General features: G+C 42.8%; 1 protein-coding gene across 3 annotated transcripts in view; it reads left to right on the forward strand.

Annotated features, from left to right (window-relative positions):
- Positions 1-9,841: 9,841 nt before the first annotated feature.
- RTF1 (RTF1 homolog, Paf1/RNA polymerase II complex component) overlaps positions 9,842-25,810 on the forward strand; it is a 78,630-nt gene continuing 62,661 nt past the window's right edge. Inside the window, exons 1-3 of one of the 3 annotated variants that reach the window (XM_036241288.1) lie at positions 13,843-13,936; positions 15,546-15,665; positions 22,884-22,994. Coding sequence is in view for 1 of the 3 variants with exons in the window: in XM_036241275.1 (XP_036097168.1) it covers positions 9,842-10,054; positions 22,884-22,994 (324 nt within the window). In the remaining 2 variants the exon portion in view is untranslated. Of the gene's footprint in view, positions 10,055-13,842; positions 13,937-15,545; positions 15,666-22,883; positions 22,995-25,810 lie in introns of those variants that run through there. The other 2 variants (XM_036241275.1, XM_036241281.1) reach the window with 2 other exon arrangements.

A 25,810-nucleotide genomic window follows, 5' to 3' on the forward strand; every position in this document is an offset into this window, starting at 1 on the left:
TTTCCCGGTGTAGGTCCAGCTGCTTTTACATCCCGGCGCCAAACCACCCGTTCTGACACTAGAGTTCCGGCCAGATGAGGAAGCCTGAGGGTAGTAACGAGGATCCCCAAGGCAGACAGTCGACTAGCTTTCCAAAAAGCCCGGCTTCCACTCTTCCTGATCTTTTCTGCCCTATGTGAGAAAAAGGGGAGAATTTAGATAAGCTCTTCGCCTCTTCCTGCATCCCGTTTTCAGGCTGCAAGCCATCCCGCATCTTTCAAACAGGACCCTGGTGTTGCTAACGTTCCTCCGCCCCGAGGCGCCAAGGTCCCCTCGCGCCCCATCGCCGGTCCGCCCCAGCCGCTGGAGAGCGTTGACCTAGGAGAACTGGTTCTGCTGGAATTGCCCCCCGCGGATTCTTTGGAGACCCAGCACGCATCTGGACAGCAAACCATCCTACCCGCCGTTTCCCGATTCCGCCCCGCGGGGTCGCACACTCCGCAGGGCTACTAGATCTGTGCACACTTCTGTTGAAGCACTTTGAACATTGTATCTTAATTGTTCCTTTACTTCTCACTTCCTCCAACACACTGTGAGGTTCTTGGGTCCAGACTCTGCTGTTCTTCCTGTCCCCGGCCCCTAGTATAGTGTTAGCAGGAAGTAAGGGCTCAGCTTGAATTGGAAAGACTTGTAACCCCTGGCAGTCAACACTATGCCCCTACAGGGTTTGGAAAAGACCTCACCAAATATAATTGCCTTTTCCAAGTTTCCTCCATCACTCTTTTTCATGCCACCACCTCTTCCTTCTTGAAATTCTGCTTTGACTTCTCTAGTCTCTACACATGCCATAATTCTCTAACCTCCTCCAACCTTCCCTAGCTGCCTCCTTCACTAACTCCTTTCTCTTCCGACAACCTTCAATGGGATTGTCTCCAAAACCCAGACTTTGCCTTCCTCTTTTCTAGTTTTAGGTATGAGTTATGTAAAGACAATGTGATAGCCTTGACCGGTTTGGGTCAGCGGTTGAGCATCGGCCTGCGGCCCAGAGAGTCCAGGGTTCAGTTCCTGCTAAGGGCACGTACATCGGTTGCAGTTTGTCCCAGCCCTGGTCCTGGTTGGGTGGTGTGGGTGGCAGCCACTAGATGTGTCCCTTTCACGTCTATGTTTCTCTCTCTCTCTCTCTCTCCCCCCCCCCCTTCTTCCTCCCTCCCTCCCTCCCACTCTATCTGAACAAAAAAATGGAAAAATGTCCTCCGGTGAGGATAAAAAATAAAAATAAAAAAAATAAAGACAATGTGATAATCTCTTTCCCTACACCCCAACAACATTTCCAACCTTCCCATAGCAGTCCCTGCAGTGGAATATACCACTAGCATCTCAAATTTGGTATGTCTAAACTGAATTACCCATATTAACTCCTCCTAGCTTCTCTATTTCTGTAAATGCCCACATTCTTCTAAGCTGGAAATCTTTGGCTATCCTTGGCTTCTCTCCTTAAACCTTCCTCTCACTGACCCTAAATCCTATTGAGCTCTCTTTGCTGTCTTTGATTTTTTGCTCCTTCTTTCCAAACCCACTCTATAATATCCTACTCCATCTATAATACTCATACTTTTAAAAAAATGTTTTTATTGACTTTTTTAGAGAGTAGGAAACAGCATTGTGAGAGAGAAACATCAATTGGCTGCTCCTGCATGCTTCCCACTGGGGATCAAGCCTACAACCCAGGCATGTGCCCTGACCGGGAATCAAACTGGGACCTCTCAGTCCACAGAACAATGCTCAATCCACTGAGCAACACCGGCCAGGCTATAATTCTCATACTTATCCTCAATTTTTCATCCAAGCTGGTATCTACCTAAACCACAATAATTCCTCCTCGCAATGGAGTTAGTATTTTCCCTGCTCAGCATTCCTCCCTCTTCTGCATTCCATAAGTTTGGTATCAGATGTTTACATAACTCCCCTCACTTCAATTGATTGGTCCAGTGGTAAGCACCTGGTCTGCACTGAGCCAACTAGATTATTCCCAGAAATTTCCTGAACTAAAACGGGAAAAGAGCCCTTTTATCATGGTGGCTCTTGTGGAGCTCCTGAGCCAACTGCTAATATTGGTTTACAGAATGATAAAATAAAGGTGCTAAGAGAGACAGGACAAGAAGGATAAAAGAAGCTTCAGTTAGCATTTATTTTGCCAGTTCTAGTTGTTCCTGAGGCCCAGCTGCATTAGTTGTCTTGCCATAGCTTGGCTATTGAGTCTTTCCTTGACTTCCAAGCATCAATAAACTACTTTTACCTAAATTAAACTGGTTTGGTTTCTATCACTTGCAACCAATTGGTCCTAATTAATACATTGACTACACCTATTCAGAACACACCTTAAATCCCATGTTCTCCATAAAAATTTCCCCCAATGCGTCTGTCTCATAATGATTGCTCTCCTTCTGATATTGTACAATATTTATTATTTATACTATAAACAATGACAATTATGTTCAAATGAAAACTAGATTATAATTTGACTAAATTGCTCATTCATTGTTTTATGTACAAGCCTTTTCAACAGGAGGGTAAAAACCTTGAAGGTAGTGATTTTGTTATATACTTTAAAATAACCCTTCTACAGTAACCTGCATGAATTTAGACACAGAGTGGGTACGGCTCCAAGAGGCCAACGGGCAAATTTCATGAAAACCTTTAGGAAGGACTACAGTGACATGGGCCAGAGGAAAAAAATTGGAATAGTTCAAGCAGGAGGCAATATAATTCAGCAATTTCATTTCTTAATGGGGTCCCTTCAGAGTTTAAAGATGATTAGGGTATGATCCAGGAAAAGGAAATAACCTCGTGGGAATTTTGGGTTGTGGTAGTATCACTACAGATCCAGGGTTAGTTCTCTGCTCTGATGATCCAGGAACTTGATTGTGTCTGTTTACTGAAAAGATTACTTCATGCAAGCACTTCACAGGAGGAGAAATGACAGACCAGAATGATGAGCATTTATTAATCTACAACAGATATCCAGGACAGTCCCTCTTGATGGGTAAGCCTACTTTGCAGTCCAGACAGACTAGCAAGGTGAGGAGAGTCACCTAATTAGAAAGAGCTGGCAGTGTTCAAGAGGACTTTCCATGAAACAAAATGAATTTTCAATCATTCTTTTGGGGATATTCTTTTTTTTAGAATATGTTTTCTTTATTGATTTTAGAGAGAGGAAAGGTGAGAGAAACATCGATGAGAGAGAACATTGATGAGAGAGAACATGATTGGCCACCTCCGGCATGTCCCCCACTGGGGATTGGGCCCACAACCTTGGCATGTTTACCCTGACCGGGAATCAAACCAGCAACCCCTTGGTGCAAGGGTCAAGGTTCAACCACTGAGCCACACCAGCAGGGCTCTTAAGTACTTTTTAACTACGGAGGACATTTGAGGGTATGTGTACATAGACAGTATCTGTTTCATGTGCTGAGATGATGAATAGAGCTATACCGAGAGAGGCCAGAGAGAAGGCTGACCTTACAACATTTTTCAAATCAGTTCCCACTTAAAAGGAAGGAACAATTAAATACAAGGAAACCCATGTTTCCTATTTAATACAAAATCAACAGGTACAGCTTAGTCAGAGAGCTCAGGTCTATGGTGGTAGACACCATCTTGTAGTCACACACAGCACTTTTTCAGATTCCCTTGGGCAGTGTTGGCCTGAGTCAAGGCAGTCTAACACTGCTGAAAGAGACTAATTTTCAGGCTAATACATGTTGCATGATCCTGCTTTTGGGTGTGTTTGCATGTGTTCCCCAAAAGGTCTGGAACAATACACACCAAACTAGTCTTAAGAGTTATTCCTGGGCAATGAGATTGAGAGGGAAAGGGAGTGAGGGCTTTACAATGAACATATATTAATTTTGTACTTTAAAAAACAAATTTAAAAAAGCTGGGAGTGCCCTGGCCAGGTAGCTCAGTTGGTTAGAGCATCGTCCTGATATACCAAGGTTATGGGTTTGATCCCCGGTCAGGGCACATACAAGAAGCAACCAATGAATGCATAAATAAGTGGAACAACAAACTGATGTTTCTCTCTTTCTCCCTCTCTCCCTCTCTTTCTCTCAAAATCAATAAATTAACAACAACAAAAAAAGAGCTGGGCTCTCCCTTTCACTCTCTAGAAATCAATGAAAAAAATAACCTTAGTGCCCTGGCCAGTTTGGCTTAGCGGTTAGAGCGTCGGCCTGCGGTCTGGAGAGACCCAGGTTCGGTTCCCGCTAAGGGCGCGTACCTCGATTGCAGTTTGTCCTCGATCCGGGTTGGTCATGCGGGTGGCAGCCACTCGATGTGTCCCTTTCACGTCGATGTTTCTCTCTCTCTCTGTTCCTCTCTCTCACCTCCACTCTACCTGAACAAAAAATGGAAAAATGTCCTCGGGTGAGGATAAAAAACAAACAAACAAACAAACAAACAAACAAAACAACCTAGAAAACATGTGTGGCATTTACTGGTGTCCAAAAAAGCATTTGTGCCAGGCCGGTGTGGCTCAGTGGATTGTGTCATCCCGTGCACTGAGAGGTCCCTGTTTGATTCCCGGTCAGGGCACATGCCCAGGTTGTGGGCCAAATCCCCAGTGGGAAGCATGCAGGGGGGAGCCAATCGATGTTCTCTCTCACCAATGTTTCTATCTCTCTCTCCCTCTCACTTCCCGCTCCAAAATCAATAAAGAAAAAAAAAAATTTTAATAAAAAAAGCATTTGTTGGATGAATAAAGGAAGTGCCTAGAGAAGACATCAAAAGAAACTTTGGCATTAAGCTCTCCCTGCCTTCAACACAGTCCCTCCTAATTTCATCTTTTCCTCCCCCCCTTTTTATTCCTCTTAAAAAATAAACAAAAATGAAACAGTATAGCAAAGGAGTTTGACCATGCCACCTTCTAGTAGTAAGAACCATAGAAGTACAAGATAATAGTGGGGAGAAAAATATTACTCCATTCATACAATGGGCATTAGGGGATGATTTTAGGCTGAAAAAGAGAGTCATCCAGTTCAAGGCAGAAAAGTAAAAAAGAGAAAGGGGAGAAAGAGGAAGGGCTGTTCAAGAAAAGCATGGTATTGTCCTGAGGAGAATGTGAGCTCAGAGACCCCAGCCTGCTCTTTCTTCTCTCTCCTCAAAGTCTGGCTGCTCACTTCATTATTGAAAGGTTATCAGACTATGGCAAAGCAGTTCCTATGAACCAAAGACAGAGGGAGTGATTTATAGGATTTACAGTGATTTACAGTGATTTATGGGGAGTGATTGACCAACAATTTACCATTAGAAGGATGTTTGCCAAGAATATTTGTGTCAGAGAAGCAATACAGTCTCTTTCCAGGAGGGAAAACCTTCTTGGAGAACAGGGCCTCGAGCAGATGGATTTGGAGGCTGTGAAGTGATATTTTCTCCAAATTGTAGAAGTGGTATATCACTCACTCCCAGGCTCCCAGGAGATGTGGCCAGGGTGATGGACTGGGCATGCCAGCTACTCAAGGTCCTTCTTGTGCAGCACTAGAGACCCACTAGAAAACTCTCCCTTCCCAAGTACCCCCTCTGGTTACTGTTTCTATCTATCTCTCTGTCTAGACCACCTTTATAGTCTTGTCCCTCTACCTGTAAAGTTATTTCCAGTGGGCTGGCCCCTGACTGCTTTGGATAAGCCGGATGTAGTTGTATGCCTACCAGACTACGTAGAGGTACCAAATTGCTGAGGGTAGTTAAGGACACCACTCTAGAATCAGACTGGATCCATTACTTATCAACTGTGTGACCTTGGGAACCTCTCTGTGCTTCAGTTTCTGGATGGACATGGAGATGTGTCACCCAGGAAGGAAGGATTTGCTGGCTCAGCTGATTGGCTTTAGCTTCCAGATACTTCAGCCTCTGGCTAAGCTGCAGAGAGGCCCCTTGCCCAGAGTCACAGCCTTCCCAGATGGCCTACACCTAATGACTCAATGAGGCAGGGCTATAAAGGTCTAGCCATTTCACCCCATGTGGGACAACTCTGACAATCTATTTTAGCTTCAGAATGCCAATTGTGATCAGTTGATAGTGTAGTCAGGTATGTACTACTGTTCAACTTCTCCCATTTTCCCTCCCTTCCACAATTGTCAATCCCAGGGACACTCCCTAATAAGCATCCTGCACACAAAACTCCATTTTAGAGTCTGCTTCTTGGAGAACCCAACTTGCAACAGTTGGTGCTAGAAGTGGTCCAAGAAAGCAGGCAATAAAATAATGTTTAGAAGCTGGGTTACTACCACACAACTAGCAATGAAGATCTGGTGGTCCAATTGTTAACTATTTTATCACTGGTGAATAGGGATAGTATGCTGGTAGAAGGGAATGTAGTAGCTGATGGGGTGTATCAGGCATCTAAAAATATAAGGGGACATTGTAACTATAATATGGAATTGGGTCACTGTTACTGAAAGTCAAGTGTGAAAGTCAGAGGGCCTCCTTAACAGATTATGAAGAGGGGTTCAACACCTGCAGTGGGAGGGCAGGGAAAGCTGAGGCCCAAGATAACCATCAGAAGAGTCTGAACTCCAATAAGATTATATTCCCAAGCCAGGCAAGTCGACAAAGCTAAGGCCAAGGCCCTAGTAATGGGACTATTACATTTGGGATGGAGTTATCTGATTGATGCCTGTCTAGACTACCTTTATAGTCTTGTCCCTCTACCTGTTTTACACTGAAGTTATTTCTAGTGGGCTGGCCCCTGACTGCTTTGGATAAGCCGGCTGTAGTTGAAGATCTTGAATTCTCACACTCTCCTGAATCCTTTAAACCTGAAGAAATGGCTCACCATCCAGCAATCTCCTCTTGCTATCAGACAGGGAAGAGACTTGTACCCTGTAAGACTGCATGTACCCTCCTCAACATCTGCCTTTACCTCCCTCCTGGACACTAGGCCAATAACTAGGGTTAAAACACTACATGATCCAATGGGGAACATAGAACCTGATAAGGGAGTAAAATGACTATACCACAAAGGAGCTGTAAGAACTAGTTAAGCATGTAAATGCCAAAAGTTGAGAGTGTAGCAAGACACTGGATTCTGAGGGTGCTTGATCAAGGGGACCAGATTGTAAAATTGGATTAGGAAGAATTTATTGATTTGGAAGTACTCTCCTGAGATACAGAATTTATCACTGCCAAAGACGCCCCAAAACGGTGCCAATTTACTTCAAGAATGGCTTTGAGAAGCATGACAAACTCTACAGCCCACAGGAGGTTAAAAAAAAAAAGTGCCAGAATTGCAAAATCCCATAGTGTATGAAGGGATTAAAAAGTTGAGTCTGGCCCTGGCCGGTTTGGCTCAGCGGTTGGAGCGTCGGACTGCGGTACAGAGAGACCCGGGTTCGGTTCCCACTAAGGGCACGTACCTCGGTTGCAGTTTGTCCCCGGCCCTGGTTGGTCGTGCGGGTGGCAGCCACTCGATGTGTCCCTTCACATCGATGTTTCTCTCTCTTTCTCTTCCTCTCTCTCCCTCCTGCTCTATCTGAACAAAAAAATGGAAAAATGTCCTCAGGTGAGGATAAAAAAAAAAAAAAAAGTTGAGTCTGGCTGGTGTGACTCAGTGGCTGAGCATCGACCCATGCACCAAGAGGTCATCAGTTCAATTCCTGGTCAGGGCACATGCCCAGGTTGTGGGCCAGGTCCCCAGTGGGGGTCATGCAGGAGGTGGCCAACCGATGTTCTCTCTCATCGATGTTTCTATCTCTCCCTCTCCTTTCCTCTCTCTCTAAAATCAATAAAGAAAAAGAAAAAGTTGAGAAGTGTCCTGGCCAGCGAGTTCAGTGGTTAGAGCACCAGTCCATGCACCAGAGGGTCACAGATTCAATTCCTGGTCAAGGGCATGTACCTGTACCTGGGTTGCAGGTTCGATACCCAGCCTCAGTCAGGGCTCGTGCAGGAGGCAACCAATCCATGTGTCTCTCTCAAATTGATGTCTTTCTCTCCACCACCCCCCTTCCTCTCTCTAAAAATCAATGAAAAAAATATCCTCTGGTAAGGATTAACAACAAAAAACAGCTGAGAAGTGAGCTCAACAAAATGGATGTACTGTACAGGGCTGGAAATCCCACTGAATGATATGTTCCATGGGAAGACCAAGAAGATACTGTTTCCCAAGGCTATAAGGAATGTGACAATGAAGTGCAACAGCATCACTATAAGTTCAGTGGTGCTTCACTTATGTAGGAATAGGTGAGGCTGACAGTAGAAGAGGCTGTTTGTTATAAAACTTGCTAACAGCAATGGGGTGATAGGATCTTGAAACAAGAGGCCAGATGGCAGCACTTAAGTGCCAGAAGCCAGGTAGATGTAACCATAAGTAGAAAGGTTAGAGTTATAGCCAAGGAGGCCTGACCCTCAAAGAATTATGAAAATGGCTAACAGCATCCCCATTGGCAAAATAGATGGGCAGCCAACAAGGGAACTCCTCAACTTTTAATCAGAAGAAATCAAGCCTGGGTGATAAGAGGGCTAACAGCACATCAATGTTTGTCTTTCTCTCTCCCTCCCTTCCTTCCATTCTCTCTAAAAAATTAATGGAAAAATATCCATGGGTGAGGTATACAACAACAACAACAACAAAAATTTAGACAGAAAAAGGGAGCCAGAGATGAAGAACTCAGCCTGCTTCTACCCAGTAATATCTCAGGAAGTCTGGGGTCTAACTCCCAGGTTCACTACCAGAATAAAAAATTAATGAACTCCAGAGTTTTTAGAACAGTTTCAAGATATTATTACTTATGCTCCCTACCATATACACAAAACCCCACAAAGAAAGCACTTCTGGATCTAGAGCTGCCCTTTTTATCAACTGACCTTAAACTCAACAGATATAAAACTGAACTTATTTTCCACATACCCCAATTTCCCAAACCTCTTCCCACATGTTCCTTATCTCGACGATGGGCCCATTGACCACCAGCTTCCTATGCCAGAATCTGAGCATCCTTTATGTCTGGGACCTCACCTTATCCCTCCCTCTCCGAATTAATCTCTAAAATCTGGTAATTCTAATTTTCAAATTATCCATCCATTTCCACTGCTTCTTCCTTCATTCAGGACACCATCTTCTCTTGCTAAAATGACACCAACAGCCTAAATGGCCTCCCTCCCTTCTAATCCATTAGCAGAGTAATCTTTTTAAAACACAAATCTAATAAAGTCGTTCTTCAGTTTGAAATCTTTCAATACTTCCTAATCTAGCTTATTAGGCTCTGAATGATGTGGTCGCTGTGTGCCTCCGCAGCCTTATCCTCACTCTCCTTGCCACCTGTTCGGCCATAATGAACTTTCAGTTCCCTGAACCCAACTTTTTCTATTATCGCTGCTTTTGCTCATGCGGATCTCTGCTCGAAACACCCTTCCCTCTACTTTTCTTTTGGGTAACTCAGATGCATCCTCTAGGTCCCAGCTCAGTTGTCACTTGCACAACCTAGGTAGGAACGCTTCATTTTCCAAAGGGTGCCCTCGGTGTGGTCCAGGAGACTTGTGTCTTCCAGGAGGGCAGTCCCTGACGTCTCCTTCGACACTTCATCAGCGTCGGACACTTGAAAGGCTCCTCAGAGAGGACCCAGATGCTTGGGGTTTCAGTCCACGACAGGTAGGCAGCCCATCGAGCTTCGGCTCCACAGCGGAAACACTTACAGGACCGCCAGGGGACCGAGCAGGGTGAAGGAAAGCGGTCCACGGCCAGGAACCGAGCCCAGTGCTGGGCCCCGCCTCCCACGCTACGTCGGGGGCGGGGTAGGAAGGGGCGCTGAGAGCCGGCGAACGGCGTGCGCTGAGCGGGGGGCGGGGCTAGGGGCGGAGCGGAGCGCGCATGCGCGGTCGCCTTTGTGTGGGTCGAGCGGCGGCGGCGGCGGCGGCGGCGGCAGTAGTGGCAGTGGCTGTCGCACTGGCAGGCGGGCTAGAGGGAAGTCCGGGTGGGGTCCGGCGTGGGAGCCGGGGGACCACCATGGTAAAGAAGCGGAAAGGCCGCGTGGTGATCGACTCGGACACGGAGGACAGCGGCAGCGACGAGAACCTGGATCAGGTGAGGGCAGGCCGCGAAGGCGCGGGCCAGCGGAGCGGGAGGGCTGAGTCCTGGCCACGGGAGCTGGGAGCTGGCCGGGCCCTGTGCCTCCGGTCTCTAGGCGCCCGGCCCGCCCCGTGCCCTGACCGCCGCTGCCGCCTCCTTCCTGTCCTTCCCGCAGCTCCCGGGGCCGCGGAGTCCAGCCGGGGCCTGGAGAAGGAGCCCCGAGTACTTGGCGCCTTGGGCGGGGAGGCGGGGCAGGGACCAGGCTGGTGGGCCTCGGGCTCGGGGAACCGGTGGGGTCCATGATCTGCTGGGCCAGGTCGGGGCAGCGGGCTGCAGGCCAGGTGATCCGGGCCAGGAGAGATAGGAAGTATAGCCCGCCAACCCGGGAGGCTGGAGGTTTTGAAGGAGGTGCACCGGGCGAGCGTGGGGCTTGGGGGGAGGTGGGGGTGGCCAGGAAAGTGCGGGCTGTGGGAAATGAAGTTTTTCAGACAAGGGTGTGTGTATGGAGAGGAAGGACATTATCCTAAATGTTCTAGAGAACCTCTGCTATGCTTGGCTAGGAAGACTTAGCTGCGTGCACGAATCTTTTTGGCAGCTAGGGTCGTTCGTGGTTGAGAAGGGTCCCTGATGAGATCTGTCAGATTGAAGAAAACTCTTAGGAGGAGGAAAGAGGGCAGAAATGGGGTAATATAGGACGGCATGGAGGAACTGTGGCTGAGGCCTCTTGACCGTTTTCATGCAGCATCCTAGAATTCTTTCTTACCTGAAGGTTGTGCAGGAACTATTGAAAGTAACTTTTGGTCTTACTGTCTTGAGATTGCTTGAATTTGTTTATATGCTCTAGAAAATACTGTAGGAAGGAAGCAGTCCTTTGTAGCAGTGCTGTAGTGATATCAGGAAATACAAAGAGGGTTTCCCCCCATATTTTGTTTATAAATGATAGAAAGAAAGAACATGTAAGAGGTAATAGCTTTCTGAGTAAGGAAAAGTGCTGAACTTGGGATCTGAAAATTTGAACTCTAGGCTGGGCTATGCTATTTTCCAGCTATGTATCTTTGGTTGTAACTATAAAATCTAGATATAACTTCAGCCTTGTATATCTAATTGGACTATTGAGTATTTGTAAGAATTTGGTACAAGCACTGCAAATAAAGTTTTTGTATAAATAGTTTGGTATGGGTCTTTTTTGTACTAGGCCAGAGGTCTCAGTACTAAAATATTAGGTAGAGTATGAAATGGGAGGACTTTAAGAGGAGGGGCTGAAGATCTGTTGAAGAAAAGAGGACTGTTTCAAAAATGGTGGAGTGGGAGTTGAGAAGTAATAGGGCCTGTGGACAACTATTGGAATTGTTTTGGAATAGGAATTGAAAGGTAAGTTGAAAATGTTCTCACTGAGAGGCGCTTGAAATTTACAAAGATATTAAAAATATATGTTCTTGAGTGTAAAAGTTTGGTTGATAATTTTAGACTAACACTTGGGATTAGAACCCTTTAAATTTTTTTTTACTATTTTCTGACCTAGAGAAACAGTTTTTTTTTTAACCTCACCCGAGGACATTTTTCCATTTTCGTTCAGATAGAGTGGGAAGGAGAGAGAGAAACATCGACGTGAAAAGGGACACATTGAGTGGCTGCCTCCTGCGCAACCCCAACTGGGGCCGGGGACAAACTGCAACTGAGGTATGTGCCCTTAGCAGGAACCAAACCCGGGTCTCTCTGGACTATGGGCCGACACTCTAACCGCTGAGCCAAACCGGCCAGGGCAAAATACAGATATTTTTGACAATGACTTCAGCTACCACTTTCATAGTGCCTAGGGTGAACTAGTCACCTTAATTATGTGTTTTATTTACATTGTCAAGTTTTGAAATTATGGTGAAGTTGGTATCATTTTTCCCATTTTACATATGAGGAAAATGGAGATTGAAGAAGTAACTCACCGAGATTTACACAATTTGTAAGTGGTAGAGTTAGAATTTGTAACCAAATCTGCATGACAACAAGGCATATACTCTTTCCACTATGCCAACTTAATCTGCTAGTCTTTTAAGTTTTCATATTGCAATACGAGAATGTTTCATGGCCATTTTTTATATTGCTACAATTCATGTTTGTAAAATGCATTGAATAGTTTAGAGAAAATTGGTACCTCAGTTATAAAGATTATCTAGGGGCTTCTTTGGGAAAGCACTCCTAAGACATCTGTCTTTAGTGATTTTCCATAGAATCTGACAAATGACATGAGTATAAATCATCCTTTTGTAGTAGACAGATCCACACAGAACTTTTCCAAAGTAGGAATTGGAGTTGGAGGGGATTGCAATTTTATTTTATTTTATTCTCACCCAAGGACATTTTTTTTTTTTTTTTGCATTTATCTTCAGATAGAGTGGAAGGGAGAGAGGGAGGAAGAGAGAGAGAAACATGATGTGAGAGAGACACATCGACTGGTTGCTACCCACACGACCCCATCTGGGGCTGGGGACAAACTGCAACCTAGGTGCATGCCCCTAGTGGGAACCAAACCCAGGACTCTCTGGTCTGCAGGCCAATGCTCAAACTGCTGAGCCAAACTGACCAGGGCAGGGATTGCAGTTTTAAACCCAACTATCTATTTGTGAAAAGAAATTAGCATAAAATGTGTAAGTAATACCTAATACGTTATTTACTTTTTTAATCCTCAGCAGAGGACTTGCTTAGAGAGGGAGGGGGGAGAGAACAAGAGAGAAAGAGAGAAACGGAAATAGGAACATCCATGTGAGAGAGAAACATTGATCAGTTGCCTTCTGTACTTGCCCCAACTACAACTCAGGCATATGCCCTGACTGGGAATTGAACCGGCAACATTTCTGTGCACAAGCCTACACTCAACCAATTGAACCACTCCGGCCAGGCAATATCTAATACAGTTTAACAGCAATTTCAACTTCCTCCTCTTCAACCACTCATTGACATTCTTTTATCAGATGGGAACCAGATCAGAATTCCCTTTCCCGAACATCCTAACAGAGACACCAATGTCTTCAGTCTGTCTGTTCAGCACTGTGCCAGGCTGTCAGAGGAATCAGAGAAAGATTCTCTCCTGAAGTTTTCACCACAGACTGTTAGAAGTTCAAAATCAACCTGGTTTGAGGTTCTTTTTTTTAATCCTCACCCAAGTACATTTTTCCATTTTTTTGTTCAGATAGAGTGGGAGGGAGTGAGGAAGAGAGAGAGAGAAACATCAACGTGAAAGGGACACATCGAGTGGCTGCCACCCGCATGACCAACCAGGGCCAGGGATAAACTGCCACTGAGGTACACGCCCTTAGTGGGAACCGAACCCAGGTCTCTTGGACTGCAGGCCAACGCTCTAACCGCTGAGCCAAACTGGCCAGGGCTCGATGTTTCTCTTAATCTCTCTTTTTCCCTCTTCCTCTCGTCCTCCCTGTCTCTCTAAAATCAATTTTTTAAAAAATCTTCTGAACAAAACTAATGAATTTTGGGCTCTCCTAACAAAGATGCCTTTGGCTGTTCCATCTAGTTTTGGGTCTTCATTGGAGGTATTTGCTGTCTTGTGTATTGTCCTTGTGGAAAAGAACAAACCCTGACAAGTCTCTGAGTGTCTAGTGTGATAGGGGAGCACTGTTAGTAAGGAGGTCCTTTGTTCCTGGGTTTTCCAGATGGGAATCTAAGCTGTTATGTCAGACATATTATCTCCAACTTAGTCCTTATCTAAGGTGAGGCAGGTGAGCCTTCTACGCTGTTTTTTCTGTTGGTGGGAGGACCACCTATGTTAGAAGCTGCTTGGGATGCTTATTTAAATATACTTTGCAGGGGCCCCCATTCCAGATCTTCTGAATCAGACCTTCAGGGGATAGAGCCCTGGACTCTGCATTTTTACCGGTTACTGCCCAGGTACTTATTTATGTTAATGATTGGGACCACCGTCTTTATGCAGTTCTTTTTTCTTTATTTAATCCTCATTGAAGATATTTTTTTCATTGATTTTCAGAAAGAGTGGGAGGGAAAGAGGGAGGGAGGGAAAGAGAGAGGGGGAGAGAAAGAGAGAGAGAAACATTGATGTGAGAGTGACACATCAATTGGTTGTCGGTTGGTCACCTCCTGCACAACCCAGGGCTGGGAATCAAACTGCAACTGAAGAATGTGCCCTTGACCAGATTCAAACTCTCGACTCCTTGGTCCACAGGCCACTGCTCTAACTGCTGAGCCTAACTGGCTAGGGCACAAGTTAATTCTTTTAGTAAGACAGTCTTAAGTAGTTTGGGAAAGAACTGCCTGTCTCAGTCAGAGTATGTTCAGGTATAACTGAAGAAACTTAGAGATGTTTAAGGTTGCAGAGCTGCTGGTTCTTGTAGATCCATGAAGCTATTTGAATTGTTGGGATGCTTTTTATTGAGGCCTATTTATTTTTTGCCTTTCTTGAGGGCAAGAGGTATGTAATAATTGAATCGGAGTAGTTTAAATTTGTTTTAACTTTCAGTGCTTTTTAAAACTCAAAATGTAGGGAATTTAAAGGATTTCTTTTTTAGCATGTGACCTGATGGTGACCTAACTTTTTATGTTGACCACACCCTTATGTCAACATTTAAAAATTGCAAATCATGTCCCGGCTGGTGTGGCTCAGTGGTTGAGCGTTGACCCATGCATCAAGAGGTCACCACTTTGATTCCCGGTCAGGGCACATGCCCAGGTTGTGGGCCCGATCCCTAGTGAGGAGCATGAAGGAGGCAGCCAATAGAAGTTCTCTCTCATCGATGTTTCTATATCTCTTTCCCTCTCCTTTTCTCTCTAAAAAATCAATAAAGAAAATTTTTTTTAAAAATTGCAAATCATGAAGATACTTGCCTTTGGTGCCTCGTAGAAAAAAACAAAGCAGAATAGAATTTAAAGCAAACCTAAGCTTTTTACATCATCGTGTGCCTCCATGGAGATAATGTGTGTCACTTATGGAATAATGTTTATGCAGTGGGTCCTAGGAAATGAAAAGTGTCCAAGGTAATAAAGAAACCAGAGTTCCCTATTAAGATCAATACAGTATTTATAAAAACTTTACTATGCCTTTCTCAAGAAAAAAAAAAAAAAAAAAAGAGCTACATGCATATTGGCATACTTTATTTTATATTTTCTTTTCTTATTTAAAATAATGATTAAATTGTCATGTTCTGTTTTTTTTCTGCTCATCCTACTTAAAGTAGCAATAGTTAAATTTGTCTTTGCGAGAATAGGCTCCCTAAGTATTTTCTAGGAATTATTTTTAGACATCATATGTAAAAAAGGCTATGTTATAAAGTATTCTTCCATAAACCTTCTCTATTGAAGTTGGGAAATTTAAAAGCTGTGCTTCTCTTTAATATAGTCTTTTTTTCATTAGACCAGAGTTTAAAGTCTAGGGTGAACTTGTGAAAAGTGTCAGTGTTGACTTGTGAAGTTTTAATTTGTGTCATGATGTTGCATTTAATGTTGCATATAACTTATTTAGTAATTTCACTCTTCTTTTCTTTAGATACAGTGTTGGGAAGGTTGAGTCCCATGGGAACTTTAACAGCGAGGCTCTTAGGAAATATTCAAAACCCATCTTTTGACACCTGGTCTGTTTTATTGTTCCCTTCCTAGACTATAGACAGTAAGTTCCCCAAGAGCAGAGATTATTTTTCAACAGATATGTTGGACAGTGCTAGGCACTAGGGCTGCTGGGTGAATAAAATGGAAGTAGTTTCTATCTTCAAGGAGCTTAGACAGATAAAAGGAGGGGAGTGAGAGAGGGTGGAAGGGAAGGACAGGGGCAGGCATTGCTGGGAGAGTCATTTCACTATAGACCATGTATGAAGGAAGAGCAAGAATACTGTGAGAGTATGACCAGGGATCCTGTACTAACCTGATGGGAATGACATTTAAACTGAGACATGGAATAGATGGTAGGGAAAAGATTAGGAGACTAATTAGTATGAGGAAGTGTTGAGTGTTCATGGTTGAAGGACCAGCATGTACAAAAAGCATTGAAGCAGGAAGGACCTAGTACCCTCATGAACTGAAAGAAGCATGGTACGGAAACTGGAGAGAGAGTGGTACAAATGAAGCTGCAGAAGTAGTCTGCTGTATGGACCCTCTGAGGATGGAAAACCCAGTTTAGTGGATCATAACCAACATTAAAAATAGAAATGAGCCCTGGCCGGTTTGGCTCAGCGGTTAGAGCGTCGGCCTGTGGTCCAGAGAGACCCGGGTTCGGTTCCCGCTAAGGGCGCATACCTCGGTTGCAGTTTGTCCCCAGCCCTGGTTGGTTGTGCGGGTGGCAGCCACTCGATGTGTCCCTTTCACATCGATGTTTCTCTCTCTCTTCCTCTCTCTTCCTCCCACTCTATCTGAACAACAAAAAAAAAAAAATGGAAAAATGTCCTCGGGTGAGGATAAAAAAGAAAAAGAAAAAAAAAAAAGAAATGAAATTGACTCTAATAGAAAACATTAAGTGTGTTAGACCTACTAATAATAAGTATTGTTTTGTGAAACTTGTGTTTTATGTATATACATGTACATGTATACTGAGTCATGAGGTATAATTTATCTTATTGTGTGCTGGGGTTAAAAAGTTTAAAGCCACTGGCGGTGTTGGCAGTGTTAAGGACTTTGGACTTTATTCTGTGGGTAATGCGAAACCATGGAAAGATTTTAAGATGGAAGAGGTGTTAAGATTTGCCTTTTAAAAAGTTTGCCCAGGCTGCTATACAGATAGTAATCTGGGGAGGGGGCACCAGTTAGATGGCAGGTAGAAGAGTCCAGGTGAGAGAAGCTTCACTAGAATGGAAGCTTCAGGAGAGCAAGGCTATTTGTTGTTGTTTTTCTAATTGATTAATTTTAGAGAGAGAGGGAGAGAGAGAGAGAGAAAACACACATCAATTTGTTGTTTTACTTATTTATGCATTCATTGGTTGATTCTTGTGTGTGCCCTAACCGGAGATCGAACCCATAACCTTAACATATGGGAAAGTTGCACTAACCAGCTGAGCAACCAAGCCAGGACGGTTCTTTGTTCACTGTAGTATCCCTGCACCTAGAACAATGTCTGGCATGGAGTAGACACCCTGTCAGTATCTGTTGAATTAATGCCTGACTTGGATTGGTATGGTAGTTCTAGAGACACCAGAAAGTAGACTTGATTGTACATAATATTCAGGATATAAAACTGAGAGGGTTTGACTGATTGGATGTTGGGGTGAGAACAAACAGGCTCTGGTGTAAGACAGAATACTGGAGGAAGATCAGGTTTAAAGGTAAAACTTGTGAGTTTAGTCTTAACATTTGTAGAGTTTATAGTTGTCTATGAGATATCCATAATGCCTACCTGCCACAAGGTAAGCCCTTAATAAATCTTTGTTGAATAAGCACATGCTGCTTGGCAAATGCTATTTACCAGGTTTTCTAACCTGGTTACAGTAGGATCACTTATAGAGATAAGGGACATTGTCAATTTTGGGGTTCTTGCTCTAGCCTCTCTGCTGTAATAATGATATTCCTTTTTTAAGGGCTAGAAACGTGCATTAGTTAGAAAGTGTATTAGGAGAAGGAGCTAAGTAAAAACAAGTAATAATAGTATAATTAAAAAAAAAACTTTTATGTACTTTTTATTTTTGAATGGGTTGAAAACTGATTTTATTTTATCAATTCTGTGCATTTTTATATATCTCAGTATTTTATCAACAATTATATATACTTTGCTCAAAATTTGAAGGGAAAGTTCCCACATTTAGTGCCAATCATGTAAAATGTCTCTAGAGGATTGTTATACTGCCACTTCACAATAATTACTTTAAAGGCATTTTTAAAAATTATATATTCATTGTTTTTATTTTTTCTCTTTTGTTTTTTATTATAAAAATAGTACATTCTTGTTTAAAAAGTTCCAACAAAGCAGAAATACCCTTGTGTCCCAAAAACATAGTTATAGAATGGTTCCGTTTCTTACTCCTGAAAAGTAACCAGTGTCCACTGTTGGAATCATGTTCCTCTACCAACAATTTTGATATGAAAGAATAGGTATTAACATCTCAGATTTAAACCTCAGTGAATCACTACTTTTTCCTCAGCATCTCTAAGTTTTCCTACTTCTCTCTGTCCCTGTGGTTACTTACCTTGTCCGGGTCACTGTCCACTCTGATGACATTGCTGTGGATTCCTTCTGACTCCTCTCTGCATTTCCACCCTGGCCCCTCTGTCAGAGTGCTCTTTGAAAAACCCTTGGGGGATGGTTACTCCCCTGCTTAAAACTATTAGATGGCTCCCTACTTCCTTCAAATAAAAGTTAGACTCCTGGTTCTGTTTTATAAACCTCAGAATGATCTGGTTTCTTCTTACCTCTAACTTACCTCATTCCTTCTCCCCTTTGCCCGCTACGCTCCATTCACATTGGTTCTCTTTCAGTTATTTGACTAAACCAAACTACTGTCAGCTTCAGGGCCTTAGCTATACCATCTGGAGATGGGTGTCCAAAAAACTGCACCCCTCTTTTCTCTCCCAAAGTTTCTAGTCTCATCCTAAATGCTGCTTCCTTAGAGAAACCTCCCCTGGTCACCCTGTCACAGAGAGGTTTCCCTTTCACTTGATTCATTTCCTTTTTAGTACTATCACTAAACCTAATTAATTGTTTCTTGTTTATTGTATGTCCTTACTACTTAATTTTAAATTCCATGAGATCAAGAACTGTGTATCTTTTCTTCATGACTGTCTATCCAGGGCTTGGTAGATAGCAGGTACTGGTAGTAGGGAGACTGACTGCCCTGATTTGCCTGGAGCTAAGGAGTTTCACATAATGCATGACTTTTAGTGTTAAAACCAGGACAGTCCTGAGCACACAAGGATGTTTGGTCACCCTAGCTGGCAGTAATTACTTACATTAGTTATATTTGTGGAATGAATAAATAAAAAAGAGCTCAGCATGCTAATTGGCTATAAAAACCTCAGCTTTGTCCATATGGATTTCTATTCTCCTTTTCTAGAGTGCAGAATATGTATCCCATTTACACATGATAATGGAAGGTTTGATTAAAGAGATGAGATTTAATTTTCTTAAAGTGGGAGGGAACTACGTTGCTATATTATAGGTTGATCCTGATATAACATCACAGAAAGCACACTATTTGTGAATGATTGGGGGGGGAGGGGATTAAATCTTAAGGTTTGAGTATCCATATATTGATGGATTTGAATTCTAACCTTAACTAGAGTAATACTGTGGGAGGGAGAGAGAGGAAGAGAGAGAGAGAGAGAAACATCGATGTGAAGGGACACATCGAGTGGCTGCCACCCGCACGACCAACCAGGGCCGGGGACAAACTGCAACCGAGGTACATGCCCTTAGCGGGAACCGAACCCGGGTCTCTCTGTACCACAGGCCGACGCTCTAACCGCTGAGCCAAACCGGCCAGGGCGAGTAATACTGTTTTAATAAACATTACCTTAGTTCAATTAGACTTGCTTAATTTTAGGGTCTCGGTTTTGGCAGTCTAGTTTAATGTTAAATATGGCTTTTAAGCAATGTTAATGAAACTGCTCTAGAAGCCAGATACAGCATGCTACACCAGTAGTATGCTGGCCATTGGCATTATTTTAAGCAAATCTTTAGTTCAGTTTAAATTTTATATACCATGCTGGCACTCCACACTGTCATTCCCCTCAAAGAATGCTGAGATAAATAAGGACTGTTTTCGGTGGGTGCGATGAAATACAAAGATAATAGTGAGAGAGAACCACTGGACACACAGAAACATCGTCTCAATCAGTGTGACAGAGTGAAGCAGGCAGGCAGGAGAGAGCTGTAGGTGGACCTACACCCTGTTCAAGAATCAGTTTTAGATTAGTTTTTTTGAGCACAGGCATTGGATAAATCAACCCCTACAGTTAGCAAATCAAGGTCTCTTCATGTATGAGTTGTTGGAAAGACCTTTCCATTGCATACTGGTCTGTTCAACTGTACTTATGAGCCCTCAGTAAAATATAAAGGACTTAACTATAAAGAGTAGCCTTGCCATGAGTTCCCCCAGTAACATACTGTATAATTCTCAACTTGTGGAAAGGGTATCTTTCACACTGTTAAGAAGATCTTTGCTGTCTATATTATTGTTAATGTGGTATTTAATGTATAAGAAGAGGAACTATACCTATCAGATGCAGTTGTATTGAAGGAAAGCCATTTGTTAGGTTTTTGGTATGGACTGGAACGTCTTTAACAGAAAGGCACTACTAACATCTTAACACTTTAGTTACAGTAACTTTAAATGGATATCTGCTCGATGTAATAGTGTTTAAGAGAAGAATTTGATTGATAGCATATCCAAATCCCTGTTATAGTGAGTAGATACCAATTCTGATACATTTGTGAACCTCAAAGGTCAGGAAAGACATTACTTACCAGAAGTCTTTGTAAAGTTTATAAATTTGCATTAAGGTAATATGGGGAAAAGATACTAGTTAAGACCATACACAAATTACTGTATAACCCAACAATCTCAATCATAGGTATTTACTTAAGTGAAATAAAAACTTAATGTTTACACAAAAACCTACACATGAACATGAAATTGCTCTAAAATGGAAACAGCCCAAATAGTTTTCAACTGGTAAATGCATATGAAGTGTGCTATATCCATTTAATAGAATGAATACTACTTAACCATAAAAAGTAGTAAACTACTGATACATCCTGCAACATTAATGAATGTCAAATGCATTATGCTAAGAAGCCAGACTCAAAGGCTACATATTGTATGATTTCATTTGTATGATAGTCTATGATAGGCTGATCTATAGGGACGGACAACAGGTCTGTCATTGCCAGGACTTGGGGGAAGGATATGAAGAGCACCAACTTTCTGGAAAGGCTGACAATAATAAAAAGACTCACTTTTTCATACCAAAACAGTAACTCCTATTACCAAATGCAAATTACAGCAATATTTGGGGCGATCACGGTATTGTCATATGTCTTAATTGTGGGCGTGGTTAAACTATTTGTCAAACTCATAGAACTGTACTTAAGAAAGGATATAAAGCCCTGGCCAGTTTGGTTCAGCGGTTAGAGCATTGGCCTGCGGTCCAGAGAGACCTGGGTTCGGTTCCCACTAAGGGCGTGTACCTCGGTTGCAGTTTGTCCCTGGCCCTGGTTGGTCGTGCGGGTGGCAGCCACTCGATGTGTCCCTTTCACGTTGATGTTTCTCTCTCTCTCTTCCTCACTCCCTCCCACTCTATCTGAACAAAAAAATGGAAAAATGTCCTCGGGTGAGGATAAAAAAAAAGAAAGAAAGGATATAAAATCCTGTATGTTCATTATACTTAAAGTTTTTAAAATACCATAAACAAATATTGCTGTAATTTGCATTTGCTAATAGGAATTAACTATTTTGGTATGAAAAGGTAGAGTGTTGTTATGATCTTCAGCCTTTACAGGAAGTTGGTGTGCTAGCTCCCTCTAATGAAATGAGAAGAGGAACATTTCATGACTGCTTATGAAAGAGAGCATGTCAGCTGTTAATCTGAGAAGGTCATTTTCTCATTCTGGCTAAGGAGGTTGTACTCCTAAAATAGAAAGAAACTGGAAGATGAAAACAGATACTTTGTATCAGTCTATTACTTTAAATTTCATGTTGACACTTGACCTATCATTGTATGGCACCATCATAATCAAGGAATTATACTACTAGTATTTATTAGTTGTATTTTTCTCCTTTTGGCAGAAGAGAAAAATGTTTTAGACTAATAAACCATGCCTGAATTAAGAGCTAGTATTCTATCTGTTCTTGTTTGAATCTCCATTCTATCATGTACTGTGTTACCTTGAATAAGTTACTTAACCTCTCCTGCTCTTTAGTTTCTTTATCTTTAAATGAGAATGATTACATTCTAAATAAACAAATAGATAAATAGTTGGCAAGAAAAAATGAAGATGATAATGAGTTACCTTAAATTAAGGTTATTATAAAGATTAAATGTTAGATGCTTAGAAAAGTACCTGGCATCTAGTAAGTGCAGTACAATTGTGGACTGGTATTAATATTAGCAGAGAGCAAGAACCAGAGCAAGTATCCTTTTGTTGCATTTTTAAGTGACTGACCTGAGTGTGGGTAAAGTAGCAGAAGGGAACCCTGTAAGAGAGCAAATCCTTCTTGTAGCCATGACTTACTTAATGGCACATCCTTCTCCTGCTAGTCTCTCTTAAATCACTAGGACAAGGCAGAGGTGCTGAATGGGAATGTGGGCATTGTCAAATTAGGGTTCTGATGTAGTGACCAGCACATTGGTGGCTTGTTGTCAGACCCTGGATTAACCCCTGGAAATGGATATTTTCCCTCTGGCTTAAGCATTAAAAAATAATAAATAAATAAGTAAATAACCTCAGAAACTTGTAGTTTGTCAGCTTATTCAAATCAGCCCCACAAATGCCACTTTTACTATGGGTTACAGTTAGTGGATGCTCAGGGTATTAACAGTAAGAACAGTGAGTAAATTATATTTGTAAACATGGTTCTTATATAAATACCTGAGAATGAGAATCAGTATTGTAGCTTATAGAGAAAGTGGTGATAATTTGGAAGTAGCCTCCTGGTCAGTTTTATATTCACTTTTCCATTTCAGACATATATTTGCCATTAAGAGGTAGGGGACAATTTTGGAAACATTTATTTTAGCACTTAAGAATACTGGCAGTTGTGTTCATGTGATAAAAGTTCCCATGATGATGTTATTCAATTGAAAGCACAACAAGGTAGAAGAGATCTAGGGAGAGTGAGCATTTTATTATTCTTGGATATTTCTTTTCTGTTGAACAAAACTCATGTGATTACTTCTGCCCTATTAGGAGCTCTTGTCCCTGGCAAAGCGGAAGCGCAGTGACTCTGAGGAGAAGGAGCCACCTGTGAGTCAGCCTGCAGCCTCCTCAGACTCTGAGACGTCCGACAGTGATGATGAGGTGGGTGTAGAGTGTCTAGGCCACTAGGACTGAAATTTGAGCGTCCCTATGTTGGTGACTCTGATGGCTTCATTTTCTTAAACTTAGGCCTACAACCTAAAATCTATAAGAACTTCTTAGGGAAAGAAAACTGTGAGGAAAACTCTCGAATTGTCATGTTCTCTATACTGCTAGTCTCTGCAGGGCATTTGTGGACATTTTTCAGTCTTTCGTTTTTGTGTGTGTGTGTTTTTGTTTTTTTTTGTCATCTTTTTAATACTACTTTTGTGTTAGAAAAGAAATTCTATAGAGAATGACATTATTTTAGTGGGAAATACTCTAGCAAGACAAGAACGTTTCTTATAAGAAATGGAAGGATGCCCTGGCCGGTTTGGCTCAGCGGTTAGAGCATCGGCCTGCACACCAGAGAGACCAAGGTTCAGTTCCCACTAAGGGCATGTACCTTGGTTGTAGTTTGTACCCAGCCCTGGTTGGGTCATGTGGGTGGCAACCACTAAATGTGTCCCTTTCACGTCGATGTTTCTCTCTCTCTCTTTCCCTCCCACTCTATCTGAACAAAAAATGGAAAAAAATGTCCTAGGGTGAGGATAAAAAAAAAAAAAAAAAAAAGAAATGGAAGGATATGTGGTTCAGGAGGATTTTTTTTTTCTGACAGGAGCAGTGTCTATGGGGCATGGCAATTACTCCCTCTTACAGCACCTCAATTTTGAGTGTACAGATTAGATGACCTGTTTTAGCACAGAGGAGCTTTTCCCCACAGCACTATATATTCAAAGGGTACCATTGCTCTCCCAGGTTTAGCTTAATGGTCTTCAGAGTGCATTGCTGTAAATTCTTTGTTAAGGACCTAAGATCTTTGTTTGTTTGTTTGTTTTTTTATCCTCACCCGAGGACATTTTTCCATTTTTTGTACAGATAGAGTGGGAGGGAGAGAGAGGAAGAGACAGAGAGAGAGAAACATCGACATGAAGGGACACATCGAGTGGCTGCCACCGCACGACCAACCAGGGCCGGGGACAAACTGCAACCGAAGTACATGCCCTTAGCGGGAACCGAACCTGGGTCTCTCCGGACCGCAGGCCGATGCTCTAACCGCTGAGCCATACCGGCCAGGGCAGGACCTAAGATCTTGTATAAGGATGAAGGTCCACAGAAACTGTCTTACCAAGTATTAACTGCCACTGCCACTTCAATAAAAGCTTTCTGTGATAGTGTAGAGCCAGCCTGTCTCTGTACTTTGGAATTATTTTCAGGTTGTAGTGCTGCATAACAGAAAAGTTTTATTTCTTTCATCACTTTATTGCCAGAGAGAGCCATTTGTGCTAGATAGAGTCAATGGAACAAACCAAATTTCCAAAGTCAAATATTGAGTCCTTCGTTCTATACCCTCTCCATGTTAAATACCCTCTTTTTAATTTTTTTAAAAATATGTTTTTATTAATTTTTAGAGAGAGAGGAAAGAAGAGCGAGGTAGAAACATCAATGTGAGAGAGAAACGTCGATCGGCTGCCTCCCGCATGCCCCCACTGGAATCAAGCTGCAACCTGGGCATGTGCCCTGACCAGGGATTGAACCGGGACCTCTCAGTTTATGGGACATTGCTCAATCCACTGAGCCTCACTGGTCAAGCATAATACCCTTTTTTAAAAATGAGCCCTGGCTGGTTTTGCTCAGTGGTTAGAGCGTTGGCCTGCAGTCCAGAGAGATCCGAGTTCGGTTCCCGCTAAGGGCACGTACCTTGGTTGCAGTTTGTCCCCGGCCCTGGTTGGGTTGTGTAGGTGGCAACCACTTGATGTGTCCCTTTCACGTCGATGTTTCTCTCTCTTTCTCCCTCCCACTCTCTCTGAACAAAAAATGGAAAAATGTCCTCGGATGAGGATAAAAAAAAAATAAATAAATAAAAACAAATGCCACAAAGTTTCTTCACCTGACCCCTGCTCCAGTATTCAGTAGCCAAAAGCACACTACCCTGACAATCGCCTATGTTCCTTCATGTCTCCATCTTTTTTTTTAATCCTCACCTGAGGACATTTTTCCATTTTTTGTTCAGATAGAGCAGGAGGGAGAGAGAGGAAGAGAGAGAGAGAGAAACATCAATGTGAAGGGACACATCGAGTGGCTACCACCCGCACGACCAACCAGGGCCGGGGACAAACTGCAACTGAGGTACGTGCCCTTAGCGGGAACCGAACCCGGGTCTCTCTGTACCGCAGGCCGACGCTCCAACCCCTGAGCCAAACCAGCCAGGGCTCCATCTTGATTTCTTTTTCCTATTGATCCTTAGGCCACCTTTCACTCCTTCTTGACACTCACTGTTATGGTAATCTATGTCTTACCCCGCCTGTTTCTCCTTGATGTTTCCAATCAGTCCAGCGCACCTTCCTATTCATGGGGTAGCATTGACAGTTTCAGTGTTCTATTTGACCTTATCAGAAGGAACCAGGGGTTGGGCATGTAGGACAGTGTTTATAAAGTCTACGGTAGTGTACAGTAATGTCCTAGGCTTTCGCAGTCTACAGTAGTGTACAGTAATTTCCTAGGCCACTCACTCATTGACTCACCCAGAGCAACTTTGAATCCTGTAAGCTCCATTCATGGTTAGTGCTCTATGTATAGATTTACATTTTTAAATCTTTTATGCCATATTTTTACTATGTTTAGATATGCTTAGATACACAAATACTTACCATTGTGTTACAGTTGACCACAGTATTCAGTACAGTATCGTGCTGTACAGGCTTATAGCCTAGGAGCAGTAGGCTATACCGTATAGCCTAGGTGTGTAGTAGGCTATACCACCAAGGTTTGTGTAAGAA

This window comes from Molossus molossus, unplaced genomic scaffold (assembly GCF_014108415.1).
Source record: "Molossus molossus isolate mMolMol1 unplaced genomic scaffold, mMolMol1.p scaffold_m16_p_1, whole genome shotgun sequence".
NCBI classification, from domain to species: Eukaryota; Metazoa; Chordata; class Mammalia; order Chiroptera; family Molossidae; genus Molossus; species Molossus molossus.